The 19,422-nt window shown below is 42.0% G+C and overlaps 1 protein-coding gene across 7 annotated transcripts in view; it reads right to left on the bottom strand.

Moving 5' to 3' along the window:
- Nucleotides 1–16,624, bottom strand: part of TAMM41 (TAM41 mitochondrial translocator assembly and maintenance homolog) — a 50,800-nt gene extending 34,176 nt beyond the window's left edge. For 3 of the 7 annotated variants that reach the window (XR_006716040.1, XM_045493825.1, XM_045493822.1), the window contains exons 1-4: nt 16,162–16,614; nt 13,486–13,668; nt 10,537–10,629; nt 2,730–2,880 (exon numbers count right to left, since the gene is read on the bottom strand). Coding sequence is in view for 6 of the 7 variants with exons in the window: in XM_045493825.1 (XP_045349781.1) it covers nt 2,730–2,880; nt 10,537–10,629; nt 13,486–13,668; nt 16,162–16,350 (616 nt within the window). In the remaining variant the exon portion in view is untranslated. Of the gene's footprint in view, nt 1–2,729; nt 2,881–3,506; nt 3,561–5,849; nt 5,937–10,536; nt 10,630–13,485; nt 13,669–16,161 lie in introns of those variants that run through there. The other 4 variants (XM_045493824.1, XM_045493826.1, XM_045493827.1 and 1 more) reach the window with 4 other exon arrangements.
- Nucleotides 16,625–19,422: the final 2,798 nt, after the last annotated feature.

Below are 19,422 nucleotides of genomic sequence, written 5' to 3' on the forward strand. Positions count from 1 at the left end.
ATAAGAAATGGGAAAAAGTGGAAGCTGAGAAAGTTGGAGCGAGGCACACCAAGGTGATGACCTGCCTCATAGGAAGCGCTCTCTCTTTCACTCTCTCTCTCTCTGCCCTTCTCCTGGGAGCCCAGGGCAAGCTCCATGCCACTATTAGATATGAGCTCAGACATCACTACCTTAGAGGGTCCTCCCTGACTATCCACCGTTACGGTGGCCCTCATCTTGAGTTATTTTCTTCTCTTCATTGCGCTTACCACTCTCTGAAATGACCTTACTGCTTCTTTACTGTCTGGCTCTACCTAAGAGAACATGAACTCCTTGAGGAGTCTCACTCACGTCATGCTCACCAGTGTATACCCAGGACCTGGGGCAGTGTGTGCCACATGGAAGGCACACTGGAAATGTCTGTTGAACAAACAGGCTTGTTGTGTGAGGTTTCAATGATGGAATAAATGATCGACCTTTCTATATAACTAACCTCCCCTCGACCCAACTACCTACTCATCTACTTACCCACCTACCTATCTGTGTCTGGTATAGCACTGCTATACTGCTGTATAATAATTATTATAAAAGAAGCAAAAACAGAGAATGATACTGTTATGAGTCAGCAAGTACTCACTGAACACCCAGTACCTGTTTCACAGTACAGGAGAAGAGAAGGGTATAAATCACGGCCCTTCCAGGAGACAAAGCAAAAGTCAGCTGAAGACTGATTGCAGCTTGGATGCTAACTTAAAGTCTGCTCATAGGTGCAGGCAGTTATGTCATTTGATAAACTTCTTTAGTCAATGCTCAGAATGTATAGGAACTCCTAGAATCCAGCCAACACTCTGCTGATGTTGATCATGGGGAGAAAACGGAAGAGCGGCAGTGGTGTGGGCAAAGCAGAAATCGGCTCTGCACCTCTCCCACCAAGTTAGCCCTTCAAAAAAGGCTCTGGGTCCATCTTTCTTCACAGGGGAGCATGGGGGCCCCTTTTGCCCACATGTGGCGTGCAGGCCCATTCATCCTGGTACTTAGCCGCCTTTGCTCCTCCACTTTCTGCCGAAAGGCAGGGCTGCTGCCACGTGGAGCTGGAAGTGACCAAGACGGAGGTTTTGTCACTTCCTTTCTCCCCAGTATTGCAACTGCAGCTGTAGTCCTGCAAGCTGCCTTTCGGGGAAAAAAAAAAGACTGAAGAACAGGCCTTAGTGGTCTCTTTCAGCATTAGATTTCCATGAAATCTTATCTGTACAGGGATTCAGAAAATGAGTAAACTGCTTTTGCAGTGTTTTGAGCATAGTTCCTTGACTCACACTTAAAAGCTGGGAAAGAAGACATTTATTTAAGACAGTGGTTTTCAAACTATTTTAAAAGTAGCAGACCACTCTTTTGTAAATGAAGTTTTACATGGATCCTTACTACAATAAACAGGAAGGGGGACTCCCTCAGGTTGTGGCCAGGTCAGGGGCTAGGGGCCAGGGGCTTTATTTTCTCAGCTTTCCCCTTCCCCTCTGAAAGGGGCCCTTGACATATCTGAGGAACACAACTGGTTTAAGGAGAAAGGGAAAGGAAGTTAAGATTGATAAAGAAAGTAATGAATGGGGAAGAAGGGAAAGCTTTTCCTTTATGTGCAAGGAGAGGTGGAGCTGGAAAGTCACCACTTTGTAACCATCATAGTAAAGACTGGTTCAAGCAAGAATCATCACTGAATGCTTAATCTAGGAAGGAAAGTTTGACAGGAAGCAGAATATATTCATGATCTTCAAATGTCTCCCCATGGATTGCTTAGAAGAGAGAAAACTCTGCTTGTCAGGGCACAAACATCACTGGTCTGAGACTTCAAAATGTGAATATCATGAAAGACAAAAAAAGGCTAAGGAAGTATTTCAGATTAAAAGATAAAAGAGAGAGGACATCTTAATAAATGTGATCCTTGACTGGATCATGTACTTGAGGGGGGAAAAAACACTAAAAAGGACATCACTGTGACCAGCAATAACATATGGACTATGGATCCTCAATTTGATAAAAGTACTGTATTGGTGATAAACTTCCTGAATTTGGTAACTGTACTGTGGTTACGTAAGAGAACATCCTTGTTCTTGGGAAACATATACTGAAGCATTTGGCCTGATGGGGACAGGATATGAATGAACTACTCTCAAACAGTTAAAAAAAAAAAACCGTAATACAGTATTTGCAGATACAGAGAGAGCAGTGGTTTTCCGAGTGGGATCCATAGAGGTGCAATGGCATCATCCACTTTCCAGAAATACAAATTCTTAGGTTCCATCCCCCAGACCTACCAAAGCAGCTGTGTGTGGGTAGGCCCAGGAGTCTGTTTTTACAAGCCCTCCAGGGGATTCTGATGCACACTAGAGTCAGAAAACCACTGGTACAAAGAGAATGACAACACAAATGTGGTGAAACATTAAAATTGGCAAATCTGGGGAAAGGGTGTATGGGAGTTTTTTATATCATTATTGAAACTCTTCTGTCAGTTTGAAATTGTTTCAAAATGAAAATGAACAGTAACAACAACAACAGCAAGATTACCCTGGGGTGATCTATATACAGATGTGGGAAGGAGAGACCTTGGAGGCAAATCATGGGGTTCCTGCAGGAACGTGCACAGGAAGTGATGGGATCCAGGACGAAGGGTGCCATGCCTCCCGTGTAGCGTGAGGAGTGGAATGTTGGTCTGCACAACAAATCTCCTTGCAGAAAACGTGAGCACCAGATCTACTAACCTGAATAAGACAGTCCAGCAATCTCTATAAAGAGGTCCTCTTCAGAAAAGCTTTCGGGTAGCATGAGGAAAGCCGTGGTCACAGCACTCTTCAGATTTTTATCAAGGGCTGACCTAAGAGCAACATTCTCATTCATTGCTATGATTTTCACCTGCAAAAAAGCAGAACATTCAGAAGAAAAATTGCAGGAGTAGAGTATTGCTCAAGCTACGGGTTTACACATGCACTGGAGCTGTCCCAAACCCTTAGTCCAAAAGATCTTAGAAGATTAGGCCAGCCAACACAAAATAATTGCTATTCTAATAAGCAATCCCAGAGGCTTGCATTTGATGCTAAACCAAAGATATCAGATACAAGAAAGAAAAGAAAGAAAAATTTCTCTCAAATGAATAAACTCTCCATGGGTTTTGAAAAAGAAGTCAGTATAAAAGGAATGAATGTCCTTTGGGAAATTTTGTATTTTACAATTTTATAGTCTCAGTCTTCTTTACTTAATTTCATGGTAGAGAAAGGCATTTAACTCCTTTATTTAGAATTCACCTTTGTGGGGCGCCTGGGTGGCGCAGTCGGTTAAGTGTCCGACTTCAGCCAGGTCACGATCTCACGGTCCGTGAGTTCGAGCCCAGCGTCGGGCTCTGGGCTGATGGCTCAGAGCCTGGAGCCTGTTTCCGATTCTGTGTCTCCCTCTCTCTCTCTGCCCCTCCCCCGTTCATGCTCTGTCTCTCTCTGTCCCAAAAATAAAATAAACGTTGAAAAAAAAAAAAAAAAAGAATTCACCTTTGTTCTTATCCATATATAACCTAAGCACTTCATGCTTTATTTTGAACTTCACTAAGGAAAAAGGAAAGAAAATTAGCTACAGTAGAAGCAGATGGCTTTGGGGATAGGTATGGGTTCAGGTCTAGGGATTTACTAGCTGTGTGAATTTGGGCAAATTATTTAACTTCTCTGAACTTAAGTCCTCATCTACAACATGAGGATAAATACGCAGCAAAGAATTGTTTCAAAGATCGAATGAAATGATAAATGCAAACTATCTCATGTACTAGTGAGTGACTTGGTCAACAAAAAGGATTTTTCTTCTGAATACACCCACCAGAAGCTGCTCTCTTTGACTTCCACCAAGTCCATTAAACTTGGACATTGGTCCAGTCTGTTCTGAGATTCTCTGTTTTGAAGACTGCACTGTAAAGTCAAGAAAATGTGTTCAACAAGGCTATGATGGCAGGGGGCTGGGGATGGTATCTAGGACAGGGATGCCCAGGTTTGGGGTACTCACAGGTGTGAAAACATTAAAAAGTATGGGAACTGATGATATTGGTTGGCCAGCTTTTTAAAAATAAATAAATAAATAAATAAATAAATAAATAAATAAATGGAATATGGGGGGGGGGGGGGAAAGAAAGAAAATGTGTTCAAGACCCAGCTCCACCTCTTACTAGCTCTGTGACTATGGCCATAATCCCTTATCAGTAAAATGGGGTTAATAACAGAACCAAATTGATAAGGTTGTTGGTTAGATCATGAGATACTGCATATGGACCCGTAGCTTCCTTCTGGGTCTTTCTTACGGCGTGATTCAAGAGCTTCTCTGGGCGAGGGGTTGTCACCTTTAATAAGCACCAGAATCTCTTGGGAGAGCTTGTGAAAATGCATATTATTAGGTCCACCCCCAGAGTTTCTGATTCAGTGGGCCTGGGTCAGGCCTGAAAATGTACATTTCTAACAAGTCCCCAGTAATGTTAATGCTGCTGGTCCAGGAACCACATTTTGAGAACCACTGCTCTCAAGTACATACTTAGAAGCAGAAATGCCAAGTTGCTCTTCGGAGTGGCTGTGCCAATTTACACTCCCAGCATGATCCATAAACCATCAGGCTGCTTCTGACTGATTTTCTAAACAAGGAAGGGGTCTAGAAGTCCCTAATAAAGACTCTCACACAAGCGAAATGGATTCACTTCCCGTACACAATGTGGCGCTGTCACCAAATCTTCTCCCATTCTAGAGAACAGCGCTTAAGCTGCCTTTTATTTGTCAAAGGAAGATGATTTCTGAGAAAAATTAAGATGGCACATAAAAGACATACACTATGAGAAACTGAAGTTTTATTGGACAGCAAGGATAAAGGAGAGATGTCTGTCTCAAAATAGAGTTTCTTTTTTTAATTGTAAAAAACAGCATTATGAAACATAACTATTTTATAAACTTAAGAACCTCACTTCTATCTTTCACCTTTTGTCCCTACTTTTTTTCTAAGGGCATATTTATAACATCCAAACGTCTCAAATGGTAGGTAAGCCACTTTATTCACTACTACCAACTCCTCCCTTGTAATTACAGCACTTAATAGCCCTTAATTAAGCCTTTCAGCACTTGGGTGAGTTTAGCATTATTGCAATCATCTGCAGAAAGTAAAACGAAGGTGCAGTCCAGTAGCCTGACTTGCCCAAGGTTGCATAATGAGTCGATGGCAAAAATCAGGGTAACACCCTTATACTTGGCAAATCCTGCTCTAAATATTTTGAATTATTCTCATGCATTTAGTTAGGGATCTGTTCTGGCTAACTTTTTTTTTTTTTTTTTTTTTTTGGTGCTGGTTAATTTATCTTGAAAAGATGATTAAAAGCTATGTTAGGGTGCTATAATAACACCTATATTTATTCCTTGAATAACTTTCACAAACTTTGTATTCCATATAGAATCATGGATCTAGAAGGGGAACCTCCTTATCTTACTAATGGGGAGACTGAGGCCCGGAGGGTTAAAAGACTCCCCCTTGAGAAGCACCCCAAGAGAGGACGTAGGTCCCTGATTTATCCAGAGCTCTTTCTACAACCCTGTGACACAGGTTTACTTCCAAAACCCTATTTGTCATCCTCATTCATCAGGTCCTGCTCAATAATTCTTCATCCTCTCTCTTTTTGGTGGCTTTTACAGAAAATAAAAACAGAGGTTATTCTGAGATGCTAACCAATCACAGATGCAAAGAGTAACTTTGGGGAAAACGTTCCTATTCAAAGCAATACACTTGTTCTCTAAGAAAGCTGTTCTACTTAGGTTGTAGAAAAGCAGTCTGTTTGCTATTTAAGGTTAAGAGAGTAAAAATAAAAGCATCCTTACTCAAAGGAAAAATGTCAATTCAGAAGACTCTGCTACTGTGCTGATCTGGCTCTCCAGTGTAAGGTGACCTAGGAACTTGTCTCAGCAGCACTGTTATTTGTGGTTCAGAGTGAAAAGCCAGCGAACTCTTGGGACGCTGCCAGAGAGGCCTGGGAAAAAAAGAAAGTCCTCAGATTTGTGAATAGCTGTTTGTATCTTACTGGGAATGCCCCGACCTGAACCACACAGATAGCATTAGCACTACTGCCAAGGAGAAAAATCTTTACTGGGAAGAGGAAGGGGCAATGCTTGAAGGGACTTTCAAAAGCCCAACTCGGAGAGATTTGTGAGTACCTTTCAAAACAGAAAAAAAAGAGAGTCACATGTGGTTTCCTCTATAATACGGTCACAGGGAGACAGTCCTTGAATTGCAAAAAGTGAAGTTACAGTTCACAAGGAACACAGCCCTACCTAGTGTTCAAACACTCAACCAAATGACACTTCTCACAGAAGTTTCCCATTCCAAATGACCAGAAAGACTAATTTTTCTAAATGGTTACTGCTTGAGGACTAAGAAGAAACACTGAACATTCGAGCTAGTTGAAACCTTATTATATGCCTGTTGGACTGCGGGCTTTTCCAGGGTCAGCAATGTGGTGTTATTATTTTTTTTATTCCTTTAGCAACCACAGAGAAAAAACTTAGTTGTCTGAATAAGTATATTAATGGCTCAAATTTTGCATTTCAAAGGCTAGGGACGCAAACATTTGCTCACAACTGGGCAGAGCCCAAACCAGTAAGTCAGGTTTTCCAACTCTCTTTCAGGGATCTTTAATACCACTGGGAATTTTCTATCTGCAAAAAGCAAATCAATAAATTTACAATATGGTAATAATTGCACTGTGAATATACTAAAAACCACTGAATTGAACACTTTAAGTGGATGAACTGTATGATATATGAATTATATGTCAATAATTTGTTATAAAAAAGCTCTATTACTAGCAAAATATTGACATTGTATGTCAATGTGAATGTCTTAAAAATTCAAGCCAAATTATCTAAACATAGATATACAAAAACCCAGACTTAGGTTAAATAAATTAGGGGAATGACTTAATTTTACTTTAGAGTTCTTTTGACCTAAAAAAGGATTGGCCACAAGATTCTGTTAAATACTTTAAATTTCATATTTCATAGAAATATGACTTGGGAAATGACTCGGAAACTTAAAGCTGCCCTAGAAATAAAAATACTTCATCTCCTCAATTACAAGGTAAGTTAATGGTAAAGTATAATAGGAATTTAATTTACACTCAATTTTTTCCAGAAATGTCCATCTTTTTATATTTTATATTTATTTCTTTTATATATATATTTTTAGAGAGAGAACGCACACAAGTGGGGGAGAGGGACAGAGGGAGGGGGGGGGAGAGGAGGAGAGAGAGAGAGGGGGAGAGGGGGAGAGAGAGAGAGGGAGAGAGGGAGGGAGGGAGGGGGAGAGAGAGAGAGAGAGAAGAGAGAGAGAGAGAGAGAGAGAGAGAGAATCTTAAGCAGGCTCCACGCTCAACACAGAACTTGTTGGGCTCAGTCCCACAGCTCTGGGATCATGACCTGAGGAGAAATCAAGAGCCATTCACTCAACTGACTCAGCCATCCAGGCACTCCTATATTTCATTTTTTATTATTATTAATAAAATTTATTTTTTATCGCAGTTTTAGAGTTATAGCAAAACTGACTGGAAAGTACAGTGAATTCCCACATACCCTCTGTATATTCCTTTTAAAGACATGAACTGAGAAATTCTATTTGCAATATGGAAGACAATTTTAGAGCTTTAGACAATATCATTTAACATAAATACTTCTTTGAAAATACATAAAAGCAAAGAATTCTCACTCATATTCTCACAATTCTAAGATCTTCAATTATTTTTTTTTTGTCCACAATGCTATCAACCCTCTTTTTATCAGATTTGTTCAAGTTTCATTACTATTTGCTGCCACCTAGTGGCAAAAATCATTGGTTTAAAGATAGTTATCACCGAATTCTCTGGTTAGCAGTGATTTCTAGGTGATAGGGAAGCTGCTAATGGGTGAAAGTTAATTTGCCCATTTATAATTTTTGATTTTATTTTTTACCATGTGTTATTTTCAAGTGATTCTTAAGATAGCCTAGTTTTCTTGAGTTAGAAACTTAATAAGCCTGAAGAATAGTCATCATTCTTGATAACATTTTCTTTTTCAAGTTAGATGAGAAATGCAATTTTTATCAAGATGGGTGTAGCAGCTACTACTTGTCTTGAGTTGGTGGTTTTATTTTACCAGGATATGTGACATTTAAATGAAATCTGAGGTCATTTCAGGGCTTAAATTCTGAGATTTCACGGTGTTTCATTTTCTAAAGCTTATTTAAAAAAAAATGGAAATATTGTAAGCACAAATCATAGTACAGAGCATAATACAACATTTTCACATTCAGTATCTCACTTTATCTCAAAATAACTGAGATAGGCAAGGACAAAGAGAAAGTAAAGATCATTTCCTGAGTATCTATTAAGTGCCAGACATTTTCTTTTTTTTTTTTTTTTTTTTTACAAATGTTTATTTATTTTTGAAAGAGAGAGAGATAGAGTGCAAGTGGAGGAGGGGCAGAGAGAGAGGGAGCCACAGAATCCAAAGCAGGCTCCAGGCTCTGAGCTGTTAGCACAGAGCCCGAAGTGCGGCTCAAACTCACGAACTGCAAGACCATGACCTGAGCCGAAGTTGGACACTTAACCAACTGAGCCACCCAGGGGCCCAGTGCCAGGCATTTTAGATTTAGGCATTTCTCAAATCCCTTTTAAGGTTGGTGTCTGTCAGCCTCATACACAGATGAGGATGTCCCAAGGCTCAGGGAAATTAAGTCATTGGTGCAGGGTCACATAGCTGGGGAGTGTCAGAGCTGGGATCCAAGCCCTAGATCTGAGTCTAAAATACCCATGTTCTTTCCAGAATTTCCGTTCTGCTTCTACTCGTCACTGCCTTCGTGAGGCAGGAAGGACAAGCACTGTATTTATCCTAGAAAAATTACCTGAGGTTCGAAAAGATCAAACAAGTTTCCCAAGTTCACATAAACAGCTAATAAGTGGCATGAATGAATAAGACCCAAGGCTCCTAATTCCACTTGCATTACTCTTCAATCAGGCTACACATTTTGTAAATTAAAAAAGAAAAAATGGAAAGAAAATTAACATACACAAATTTTCAATTACATCTATTTGTTCAATTATTTTACTGATTATCCAGCTTTACTAGATTGTCTTTATTAATTATGCAGCTTAGAAATGAGAAATTCATCTACATAAATATGAAGTTATTTTAGTAAGCCTATTGCTTCTGGACTTAAATGTTTTTAGTGAAGTGCACAAGTTTAAATTTTTTTTTTTTTTTTCCAACGTTTATTTATTTTGGGGACAGAGAGAGACAGAGCATGAACGGGGGAGGGGCAGAGAGAGAGGGAGACACAGAATCGGAAACAGGCTCCAGGCTCTGAGCCATCAGCCCAGAGCCCGACGCGGGGCTCGAACTCACGGACCGTGAGATCGTGACCTGGCTGAAGTCGGACGCTTAACCGACTGCGCCACCCAGGCGCCCCAATGAAGTGCACAAGTTTAAAGGGAACAGCTTGACAAATTTTCATATATAGACTTACCCATGTAACTATTGCCCCGATCAAGTGGTTCTGGATGTTCTAATGAGCTGCACTATTAAATTCTAAGCCCAGAAGCAAGGCAAGAGAATTGTGACTGCCCATGTATATCAAGAGAGATTTTTATGGCACAACCAAGTGAGCTAAGGTTGTATAAATCTTTAATTTTTGCCGTAAATGACAAAAAAGGGAGCAGCATAGTCCCTCTTATGGGAAACATTTGAGAACAATCCATGTACCCTGTTGTGGGGCCTGAGACTCTCTAACAGCACAAAAACCGTTCCTTGCTGTGACATTAGCAACTGTGACTATGTCACACAGTTCTTAAACTATGAAAAGACTCCTTCATGGAAAATAGGCTATATATCAGCAAAAAAGAAGAAATGTAATATGTAAATACATGTCAAAAGTTCAAGTCCTTTCCACTTTTTTCCTATGCCCAGGGGGAAGCCTTCCCCCCATAGCCTCCTCTAGTAGAATCCCAAATGAGGGAAGGACTTATCGCAGGATCTCACCACTGGCCTGAGGAGAGTACGAAAGTGGATCAGAATCTACTCCCCTCTGAATGCCTACCTGGCTTATTCCTTTATTCAACAAATGGTTGCTGAACGCTTACTGTGTGCCAGGCATTGTCCCAGGAACTGATGGGATACGTCAGTGGACAAAAACTGCCCTGTGGCACTTACATTCCGAAATGGTGATCTGGGTCATGCTGATAGAGGCTCCATTGAGGCACTGAGCACCTCTTCTGCCATCCAAAGGTACTGCCATCTATAGGTACTGACTCTGAGGCTGATCCATTCAGACAACTGGACTATCTTTAGAGAGCGGGCAGGGGTAGTGTGGGTAATATCCGGATATTGTTTGGCACTGAATTCTATAAGGACCTAAAGGAATCTGAAATGCATTTTTGTTTCTTGGAGTTCCACCTCAATGCAATCACAAAGACGAAAGCAGGGTTAGGTTCAGAGAGGAGAGACATCCTTAACTGTGGCAGCCAATAAAACACTTGCTCACCGGTTTCTGGAGTCGTCCAGCAACGTATAAATTATTCCAGTTGAGGAGATCTTCAATCAAAATACTAGTGCTAATGACCCCATATTTGATAAGCTGGAAAAGAAGAGAAATGGGCATCAAGGAGGGCAAAATACCATACTATTGCTTTTGCAAATGCAAAACCTAAGGTAATAAATTTCTGAGCAGAGTAGCACCTAGATTTCCAAAGCCATTTAAAATCTACCTTGTGAAAACACAAAGTCTGTCACAAAGGATTAGTTTCCAAGACTGATCTGTCCCCTCAGTGATGTGGGGTGAAGTGACCACTATCTTTACTCAGGTTCTTGTGATGTTAAAGGCACAACGGCTCTTAGGTGCTGTCCAGTACATATTGGTCCTCCCTGGATTGGAAATAAAAACTGAGTCTGTACCACAGACAGTGTGAGAAGCCAAGATATAGTTCATGGTTCTCATCTGAGAAATAAGAAACCTAATAAATGGCATAACCATGGTAGCGGTGTAAAAACTAGGTCCCTGAGTTTCAGTCTGGGCTTCCAACATTCATTTCATCACAGAATACAAGACATTTTCTTTAGAAGTTTTCACCAAATTCCTTTACATGGTGAACTTCCCTTTTGCTACTGAGTATTTCAAACACTTTTGTAATTACAAAGCCACATCGCCAAAAATCAAACCTCTTTATCAGAGCTAAACACATGGAATTATGGCCAAGCTCATTTCAAAAGCAATTTGTACAAACCCTAAATGTAGTTGTTCCAGGTTACAAAATCCCATTTGCTTCAATGAATAACTTCAGACTCACTTTGCTAAACTTCAGTATCCAAACAGCCTTCTCAGGCTACGAATATCTAAAAAGTAGCTAAAGAATTTCAATTAAAAAGTACAGTCTCTTTGGCATATAATTATGCCCCAACATTTGGTTACTGGAGCTTGTAATATTGTTTGAAACCACTAATTAGAGATAGGCTCAGCATAATACTAATTATGGAGAAAGAACAAAGCTATGCGTTTGGCATGACTGAAGCAGACGTGAAAAGCTGCACCGAGCAACAATCTCCCCTCCGATCTGGCTGCAATACTGCAGAAAAAGCCCTTCTTGCTGCAGGCATGTAACAGCTGCAGGTAATGGAGGTGATGGAAACACCACTGACCTGAAAGTCACTAACTGTCACTAACGAGTCGCATGACCTTATGAAAGCCACGTTCACTCTCTGAACCTTCATCTTTTCAACTGCAAAATGCAGGCGGAGCAGGATTAGACCTCAACCAGAAAAGTATACATCTAGCCCAGAGGCTATGCAGACATCACCAATCATAGTGCCCATTCCCGCCAAGATCAGACAGGTCTTCAAAATCCTTCTCAGGTTGGGGCGCCTGGGTGGCGCAGTCGGTTAAGCATCCGACTTCAGCCAGGTCACGATCTCGCGGTCCGTGAGTTCGAGCCCCGCGTCGGGCTCTGGGCTGATGGCTCAGAGCCTGGAGCCTGTTTCCGATTCTGTGTCTCCCTCTCTCTCTGCCCCTCCCCCGTTCATGCTTTGTCTCTCTCGGTCCCAAAAATAAATAAACGTTGGAAAAAAAAAAAAATCCTTCTCAGGTCAATACTCCAACCTCCTGCCCTTCAAAGTGTGATCCATTGACCAGCAGCATCAGCATCACTTGGGAGCTTGTCAAAAAATGCAGAATCTCAGGCTCCATTCCAGACCAAGTGAGTCATAATCTGCACTTCAAGGAGATCCTCAGGAATGATTTATGGGCACATCAAAGCAGGATTGATCTAAGCAATCAGCAGCATGAAGCAGAACTGGCATAGCTGGTGGAACCTGTATGTCAACAGTAGCCCAGCTAATCTCTGGGAGGGATGTGACATAGTCCCCCACTGGTCCTCTCAGGCTGCGGTCCTGCCCAGGTCTTGGGAGCTCTCTTAGAGACTGGCCCCCTTCATGTGAAAGACGCTTTGGCAGGGTTCCTGCTGTCGGACAACACTCTGCTGGGATCTGTGCATCTTATCTGCATCCTCAAATTCCACCCACTTGCTGGCACCAGGAGGTTCCTATCATGTGGCACCACATTCTCCCAATTACCCTCTTCACTTCCAACTTCTTCCTGGGAGTATCTGTCCCTCCATATAGATAAGACTAATCTTCACGCTCATCCTTAATGGGCCTGCCTATTCCTCCCACTGACCAAACTAGCGGTTCTCAAAGTGTTTCCCAGACCAGCAGCATCAGCATCATTTGGAAGTTTGTTTGAAATGCAAATCCTCGTTATTAAGACAGTAATCTTAAAAGTTCTTATCATAAGAAAAAAAAATAACTATGTGTGGTGATGAATGTTAGCCAAATTTATTGTGGTAATCATCCTGCAATACACACACATATCAAATTATTACATTGTACACCTAAAACTAACACAATGCTATATAACTATATCTCAATAGAAAAAATACAGGGACACCTGGGTGGCTCAGTCGGTTAAGACTCCGACTTTGGCTCAGGTCATGATCTTGCGGTTCATGAGTTGGAGCCCCGCATTGGGCTCTGTACTGATGGCTCAGAGCCTGGAGCCTGCTTCAGATTCTCTGTCTCCCTCTCTCTCTGCCCCTCTCCTACTCCCTCTCTCAAAAATAAACATTAAAAATTTTTTTAAAAAAAGAAAAGAAGAAAAGAAAAATACAAATTCTCAAACCTTACCCCAGACCTACTGAATCAGAAACTCTGGAGATGGGGAACTGCAATCTGTGTGTCCAAGAGGCACCCTAGTGGGTCTGATGCTCATTAAAATTTGAGAACCACTGGCCAAAGGCAAAACTTAAAGACAGTTACTCTCAACCACCTTTACCCAGCAGGAATGCGAACAGTTCCTAATTGCAAGAACATATATATTCAGCTGGTATTCTAATATTTAATTTAATAACCACCCAAGTTACAACAAAGGTCCGAAGTCACTTACCCTACCATCACACATGATCAATGGATTATAGTAGACTCCAGCGCCATAGTTATTCTGTACAGTGGTGATAATCTTGGGCCCCAAAACTTTTAGGAAAGAGTAATGATTCCAATTTTTTTTCAGGTTCTTTGAATGCCATGCAACAGGGTCATCTACTGTGAAAACAAAGTCCAGCATGGCATTCTGGGAATGAAGAAAAGAGAACGATTTTAGTTTTGATTCCTAGAAAGGCACCTAAATAGAGCGGAAAGCTCCAACATTCTACGCCATTATGAGTAATAAAATAGAAGACCTGAAGCTGTCAGCAAAAATGTAAGCAAGTCTCTGGTACCAATTTGAGCTTGTTTTCATCAATACACATAGTAACAGCAGTACTGTCCTGCCCAACATGTACTCTTCCAAATACTTTGAATTATATGCACCATAATTCATCGTATCTTCAAAATAATCCTGCAAGATAGGTACTGTTATCATCCTAATTTTAGAGAAAAAGAAACCAAGGCACAGAGTTATTTCCATGCCTGTGGACACAAGGCCACTGAGTGGCAGACACAGTCTGGTTACAAATTCTTTGTGCTGAACCTTATGCCACCTGGCCTTTCATCTAAATGTGTCCCACTCTTCTTCCGGATCAAACAACACAGTATGACAAAGCTCTGTAAAATATTATAGAAAGGGAAATAAGTTATTTTAATTCTTAGCCATTCACCAACCACTCACTGAGCACCTACAAGGAGCTCTGATAGATCCTGGGGTAGAGATTAAAAAAAGTCTACTGGGGAGAAGAGACTAATTATCATTAAATGAACTTGACAGAGGAATGCAAAATGTACTAATTTCACTTACAGTGGGGTCAGAACAGGAAGCAGAAATCTTGCTATAAAATCATATTCTTCAAGACTCTGATAAATCTGAGTCCTGAAGAATGTGCAAGAATTAAGCAGGCTTGGTGGAAATATTAGAAGGATGGGGAAGGGAAGGGAGTCCTGTTAAAGGAAAGCATTCTTGTAGATATGAGAGCTGGCCATGTTCCTGATGCTGCATTGAGTTTGATGTGGCTGGAATAGAACACAAGCAGGGGGTGGTGATGAGACCAGAGACGGAGGCTGGTTGCCAGGCTAAAAAAATTTCCTACAGAAGAGCTCCCTGGAGGTAGACAGACTAAAGGCCGGGAAACCACACAGGCCGTTAATTGCAAAATTCCCAGTGAGAAATGAAAAAGATACTAAGTAAGGCACTGAGGGTAGGGACTGATCTGAAACTTCCTGTTGGAATCTATAAGACTTGTTATCTTGTAGGGAATGAGGGTGAGGGAGAGGGAAGAAAGGGCCTGTTCTTGGAGGAAATTCCAGGTCTACTCAAAGGAAAATCTTCATGCAAAAATGAAGAAGTGGCTATTGAATCAGGAGGCTAAGGCCTGCTCTAAGTTTTTCAAAATGTAATCCACAAACCACTGGTGAAACTGAAGATTTGGGGTGGACATGTTTTTTAAAAATGTATAATTATCTTAATACAGGTTAGAAAAAATAACTAGCCTATAATAATCTATAGAATTTCCTACAATCTATAATTTTTCACATATTGTCAATTTAAAGCAAAGTATCACTTAAATACAGTATAGTTGGGAAAAAGGAAACCCAAGCAACAGCATAGGTGGCTCCACCAGGAAGTGAACAAACTTTAACCTAAGGACAGATTAGAGCCAGGTGTCCAAATCCAAGAGGGGCCCTATCACAATCTGCACACTTCTTTTTCCTTAGTTTATTAAAGAAGACAGTGAATTGTTAGGCTGTGCATGAACTGCCGCAAGTAAAAATCCAGTTCACCAGACAACATCTCTATTTAGACTCCATTTCCTTTTATGTTAATTCAGCAAAAGCTCTAAAGCCTTAGCGGAGAGAGTCATTAACAGCCCCATTTAAATGAAAATATTTGCCTGCCACTTCTCTGCAAGGTCTTGAATCTGGTCTCCACCTGGAAAGCAAACTTTTTTCCATTTTATTTACCGGGGTGGGGGGGGGGGGGGGGGGAGGGACTGCAACACAAGGAACACCGTACCCTCATTCCTGTTGCGCTCAGCCAACTTTAAAGAGTAACAACTCCTAGTCCTAAATAGACTCTTGTTAAATGTTCTGAGCATTGGTAAATATACTGGTCACTCACTAACTTTTGCTGATAACTTCCCTGAGTCTGCCCTGGCCCTTCAGCTTCCTGAAGTCAAGAGGCTCATGTTGTATTTTTTCCCACAGCGATACATGTGACTCTCAAATTTGGCTGCGTTATCAGAATCAGCAGGGTATTTTTTTTAAATATCTGAAGCCCAGGTCTGAGCCTACACCAAGTAAATCAGAATCTCCGCAAGTGGAACCCAGGCATCAGCATTTTAAAGTTTCTCGGAAAACTCCATGTTCTGCCAAGGCTGAGTACGCTGAACCAGCACCAGGCAAATCTTTCCTTCCTTCCATCTTGCCTCTGCATCAGCTTTCCCCTCCCCATAACTGCATCTCCTGTTCTAGACCGGAGATAAGTGGGCTCCTACTTATCCTCCAAAATTCAGCTCATGATGTCATTATACCAGGAACACTTTCCCACAGTTTGCACTTTGCTAGCTGATATGTGGAGTGCTCGTAGTAGAGGCAGCTCTAGGGCTCTGGAGGGATCCAAGGCAAAAGGCACCTCGTGAGATGAGGCCGATTCCCGACGTGGGGCCTGCCCCGGAGCCAGGCTCACCTTCTGGTCTGAACTGGGCCCCACCTGGCGGTACACCCCGGAGCCGTAGGCGAAAGCCAGGCTCAGCTCCTCGGGGAAGTGAGACAGGATCTTGCGGAAGGCCACCCCCGAGCTCTGCAGCGCCTGAAGCGCCATGGGGTCGGGGCTCAGAGACACGGCCCTTGGAGGGGCACAGCAGGGCGGAGAGGGCGGCGGGGGGGGGGGGGGGGAGGCAGATACCGGGGTGGGGAGTTGGAAGCAGCAGAAAACTGCAGCCGGGGGTGGGAAGTGGAGGGACAGGCGAGGGCTCGGGGCTACAGGACAGCCCCAGCCCAGGACCGAGAAGAGCCGGGGGGCGGTCCAGGTGGTCGGCCGTCAGGCCGCCCGACCTGCCAAACCCAACCACGCCTCTCGGCAGCACACGCGCTTCAAAGGCGCAAGAGATGACGCTCTTCCGCGGGTGGGGACGCGAGGGCTCCGCGGAGACCCCTGGTGGTCGGAGGAGCGCGCTGCAGGCTAGCCGCCTAGGCAAGTGACTTGGAAAGACGGGTGCGGGAGAGTGTCAGCTATTTGAACTGCTTTTGAGCCTTAAGAATCCGTGTTTGTTCTCATCTCAAACACATTTCAATAAATGGCTATAAAATCATGCATGTGTATTGAAGAATATTTTTAATGAGGTGAAATTCACACAACTAACGTAAAAGTGTACACTTTATGTGCAATTCAGTGGCAGTACATCACAATGTTGTATTACCATCGTCTCTACCCAGCTCCAAAATTGAAGATTTTGAGGGTTTAGGAAATCACACATAAAATTAAAATCATGTCCATTTCCACCATCCAGAGATGATCACTGTTAAGATTTAGCTGTGATTTTTTTTTTTCTTTCTCCCTTAAAGCTCTTTTCAAATCCAGTGATGGGTATGAAAGTGTTCATGCATGGTAAGGACTGCACCAATGTTCTCTGAGGTTTGTATTTCATTCTAAGGGTGATAAAGAGCCTTTGCCCCTTTGCCTCTGGGATTGGGCTCACAGAGGGCACATCAAATGCAATTTCTGGAGGAAATAGGACCCCAGGTGAGAGCTCATCTGTTTATGTATAACTAGAGAAACTTGATAAAAATCACAGGGCCATTCAGGATGTACTTTAACTTCCAGGACATAGACTTTTTAGATACTTGTTTCTTCTTCCCTGACATACATTGCCTTTCAAAAAGCATAAGTGGTAATAGGTGAACTCAGGTAATGTTGATGCCTTTCACATGCAGTTTTCAAGGAGTCCCCTCTACTACCGGATGGCAGGAAGTTACTATCTCCACATTACAGATGAGAAAGCTAACATGTTAGAGAGAGAAAGCAATGTGCTTAGGATCACAATAGGCTGTGGCAAAAGGGGAGCTAAAATCCAGGGCTGAATGTTAGTTTAGATTAGAACAGGGTAAGCAGGGGGAGGGAGAGCAGTTAGGATGTTGTTACCATAGTTTCACTGGGAACTAAAGATGCCTGGCGGATGATAGAGGCAAGGATGAGATTAATTTAATTTGAAAAGTAATTATGTGAATTCAAACTCTGTAGGATCTCAGGGTCTATAAAGGGGAGGGACAAAGCAAATCCAGAACTCGTAACATGCAGTAATGAAGCTGTGGCACCCAGCATCTGGCGAGACCTCTGATATGGGAGCGTTGATCAGTTCTGGCTCTGTGGGGAGAGACCAGAGGAGATTTTGCAGTGATGGCATCTGAGCGGGGGCTTGAAGAATGGGTAGGATTTTATCAGGCAGAAGATAGATGAAAGGAAGTTTTACAAAGAGACTGATAGGCCATGATGACAATAATTATAGGTAATATTTGTTCATTTATTTATCATTCCCAAGCACTTTCTTTTTAAAAAATTTTAATTCTGGTGTAGTTAACATTCCGTGTTACATTAGTTTCAGGTGTTCATTATGGTGATTTAACAGTTCCAAATATTACTGCAGGCTCATCAAGATAAATTCCCAAGTGCTTTCTATACTTATCTCTTTTCATCATTCCAAAGACCCCAGTAGGCAGGTTCTCTAAACTCATTTTTCACGTGAGGAAACAGACAGCCTAACAGGAGAAGCAAATTTCTCAAAGTCACAAGTTAGGAGAGTGGAGAAGTTGGGATTTGAACCCAAGGCTCTGGAACTCCAAAGGCCAAGCTGTTTACCACCATGTTTTAGTGCCTTCTAAAATGGCCGACCTGTGAGGCAAGAGAAGCAAAAGGGAAATCTGTCAGCTAAGGTTTTGAGGAGCAGCAGCAATAGCCAGAGGTACAACCCAGAGACCAGAATAAGGGCGGCGGAAGGGAGACACAGTGTGTCTCAGTCTCCCAGCGCGAGCACCGCCATTTTGGACTAAATAGCACCCGACTAAATAGCATTCGGACTAAATAGCACCCTTGCCCAGATTGTCAGAATCTGAAACACACTCACTGCAGAATTACACTAAAACCTTTCACCCAAATACAGTGAATAAATCTCCACCAGCTGTGTTTCTTTCGTTCTTCCCTCCAGGAAATAATTCAATTTTGTTTTGTATTCCCCCCTCCCAGTTCTTTGCAAATAAAAATGTAAACATTACAAAAACATGTATACCATCCCTCAGAAACAGCCACTGGTAATCTCTGGTACATATTCCTCCAGATATTTTTCTACATACATGTTAACATTAAAAACATTAAAAAAAATTTTTTTTAATGTTTATTTTATTTCTAATGGAGAGAGTGAGTGCGCGAGCATGAGCGGGGGAGGGGCAGAGAGAGACACACACAGAATCCAAAGCAGGCTCCAGGCTCTGAGCTGTCAGCACAGGGCCTGACGCGGGGCTCCAAACTCACAAACCTTGAGATCATAACCTGAGCTGAAGTCAGATGCTTAACCGACTGAGTTGCCCAGGTGCCCCAACACTAAAAACATGTTTAAATGGAATCATATGACAGATAGTATTTTGCAATGTGCCCTTTTCACTTAACATACTGGGGACATCTTTCTGTGTCAAATATATAGATCTATGTCATCCCATTTACTAGCAGCAAATTTTTCTAAATTATGGATATGCCATCGTTTGTTTAAACATTTTCATATTGACAGAGCTCATTTCCATTTTTCAAACATTGCAAACAATGCTACGGTGAACATTCTCATACAAGGACCTTTGCGTACATGTGCAAATATCACTATAAAGTAGATTCTTGGAAGTGGAATTG

The sequence above is a fragment of the Leopardus geoffroyi genome, chromosome A2 (genome assembly GCF_018350155.1).
Source record: "Leopardus geoffroyi isolate Oge1 chromosome A2, O.geoffroyi_Oge1_pat1.0, whole genome shotgun sequence".
Taxonomy (NCBI): Eukaryota; Metazoa; Chordata; class Mammalia; order Carnivora; family Felidae; genus Leopardus; species Leopardus geoffroyi.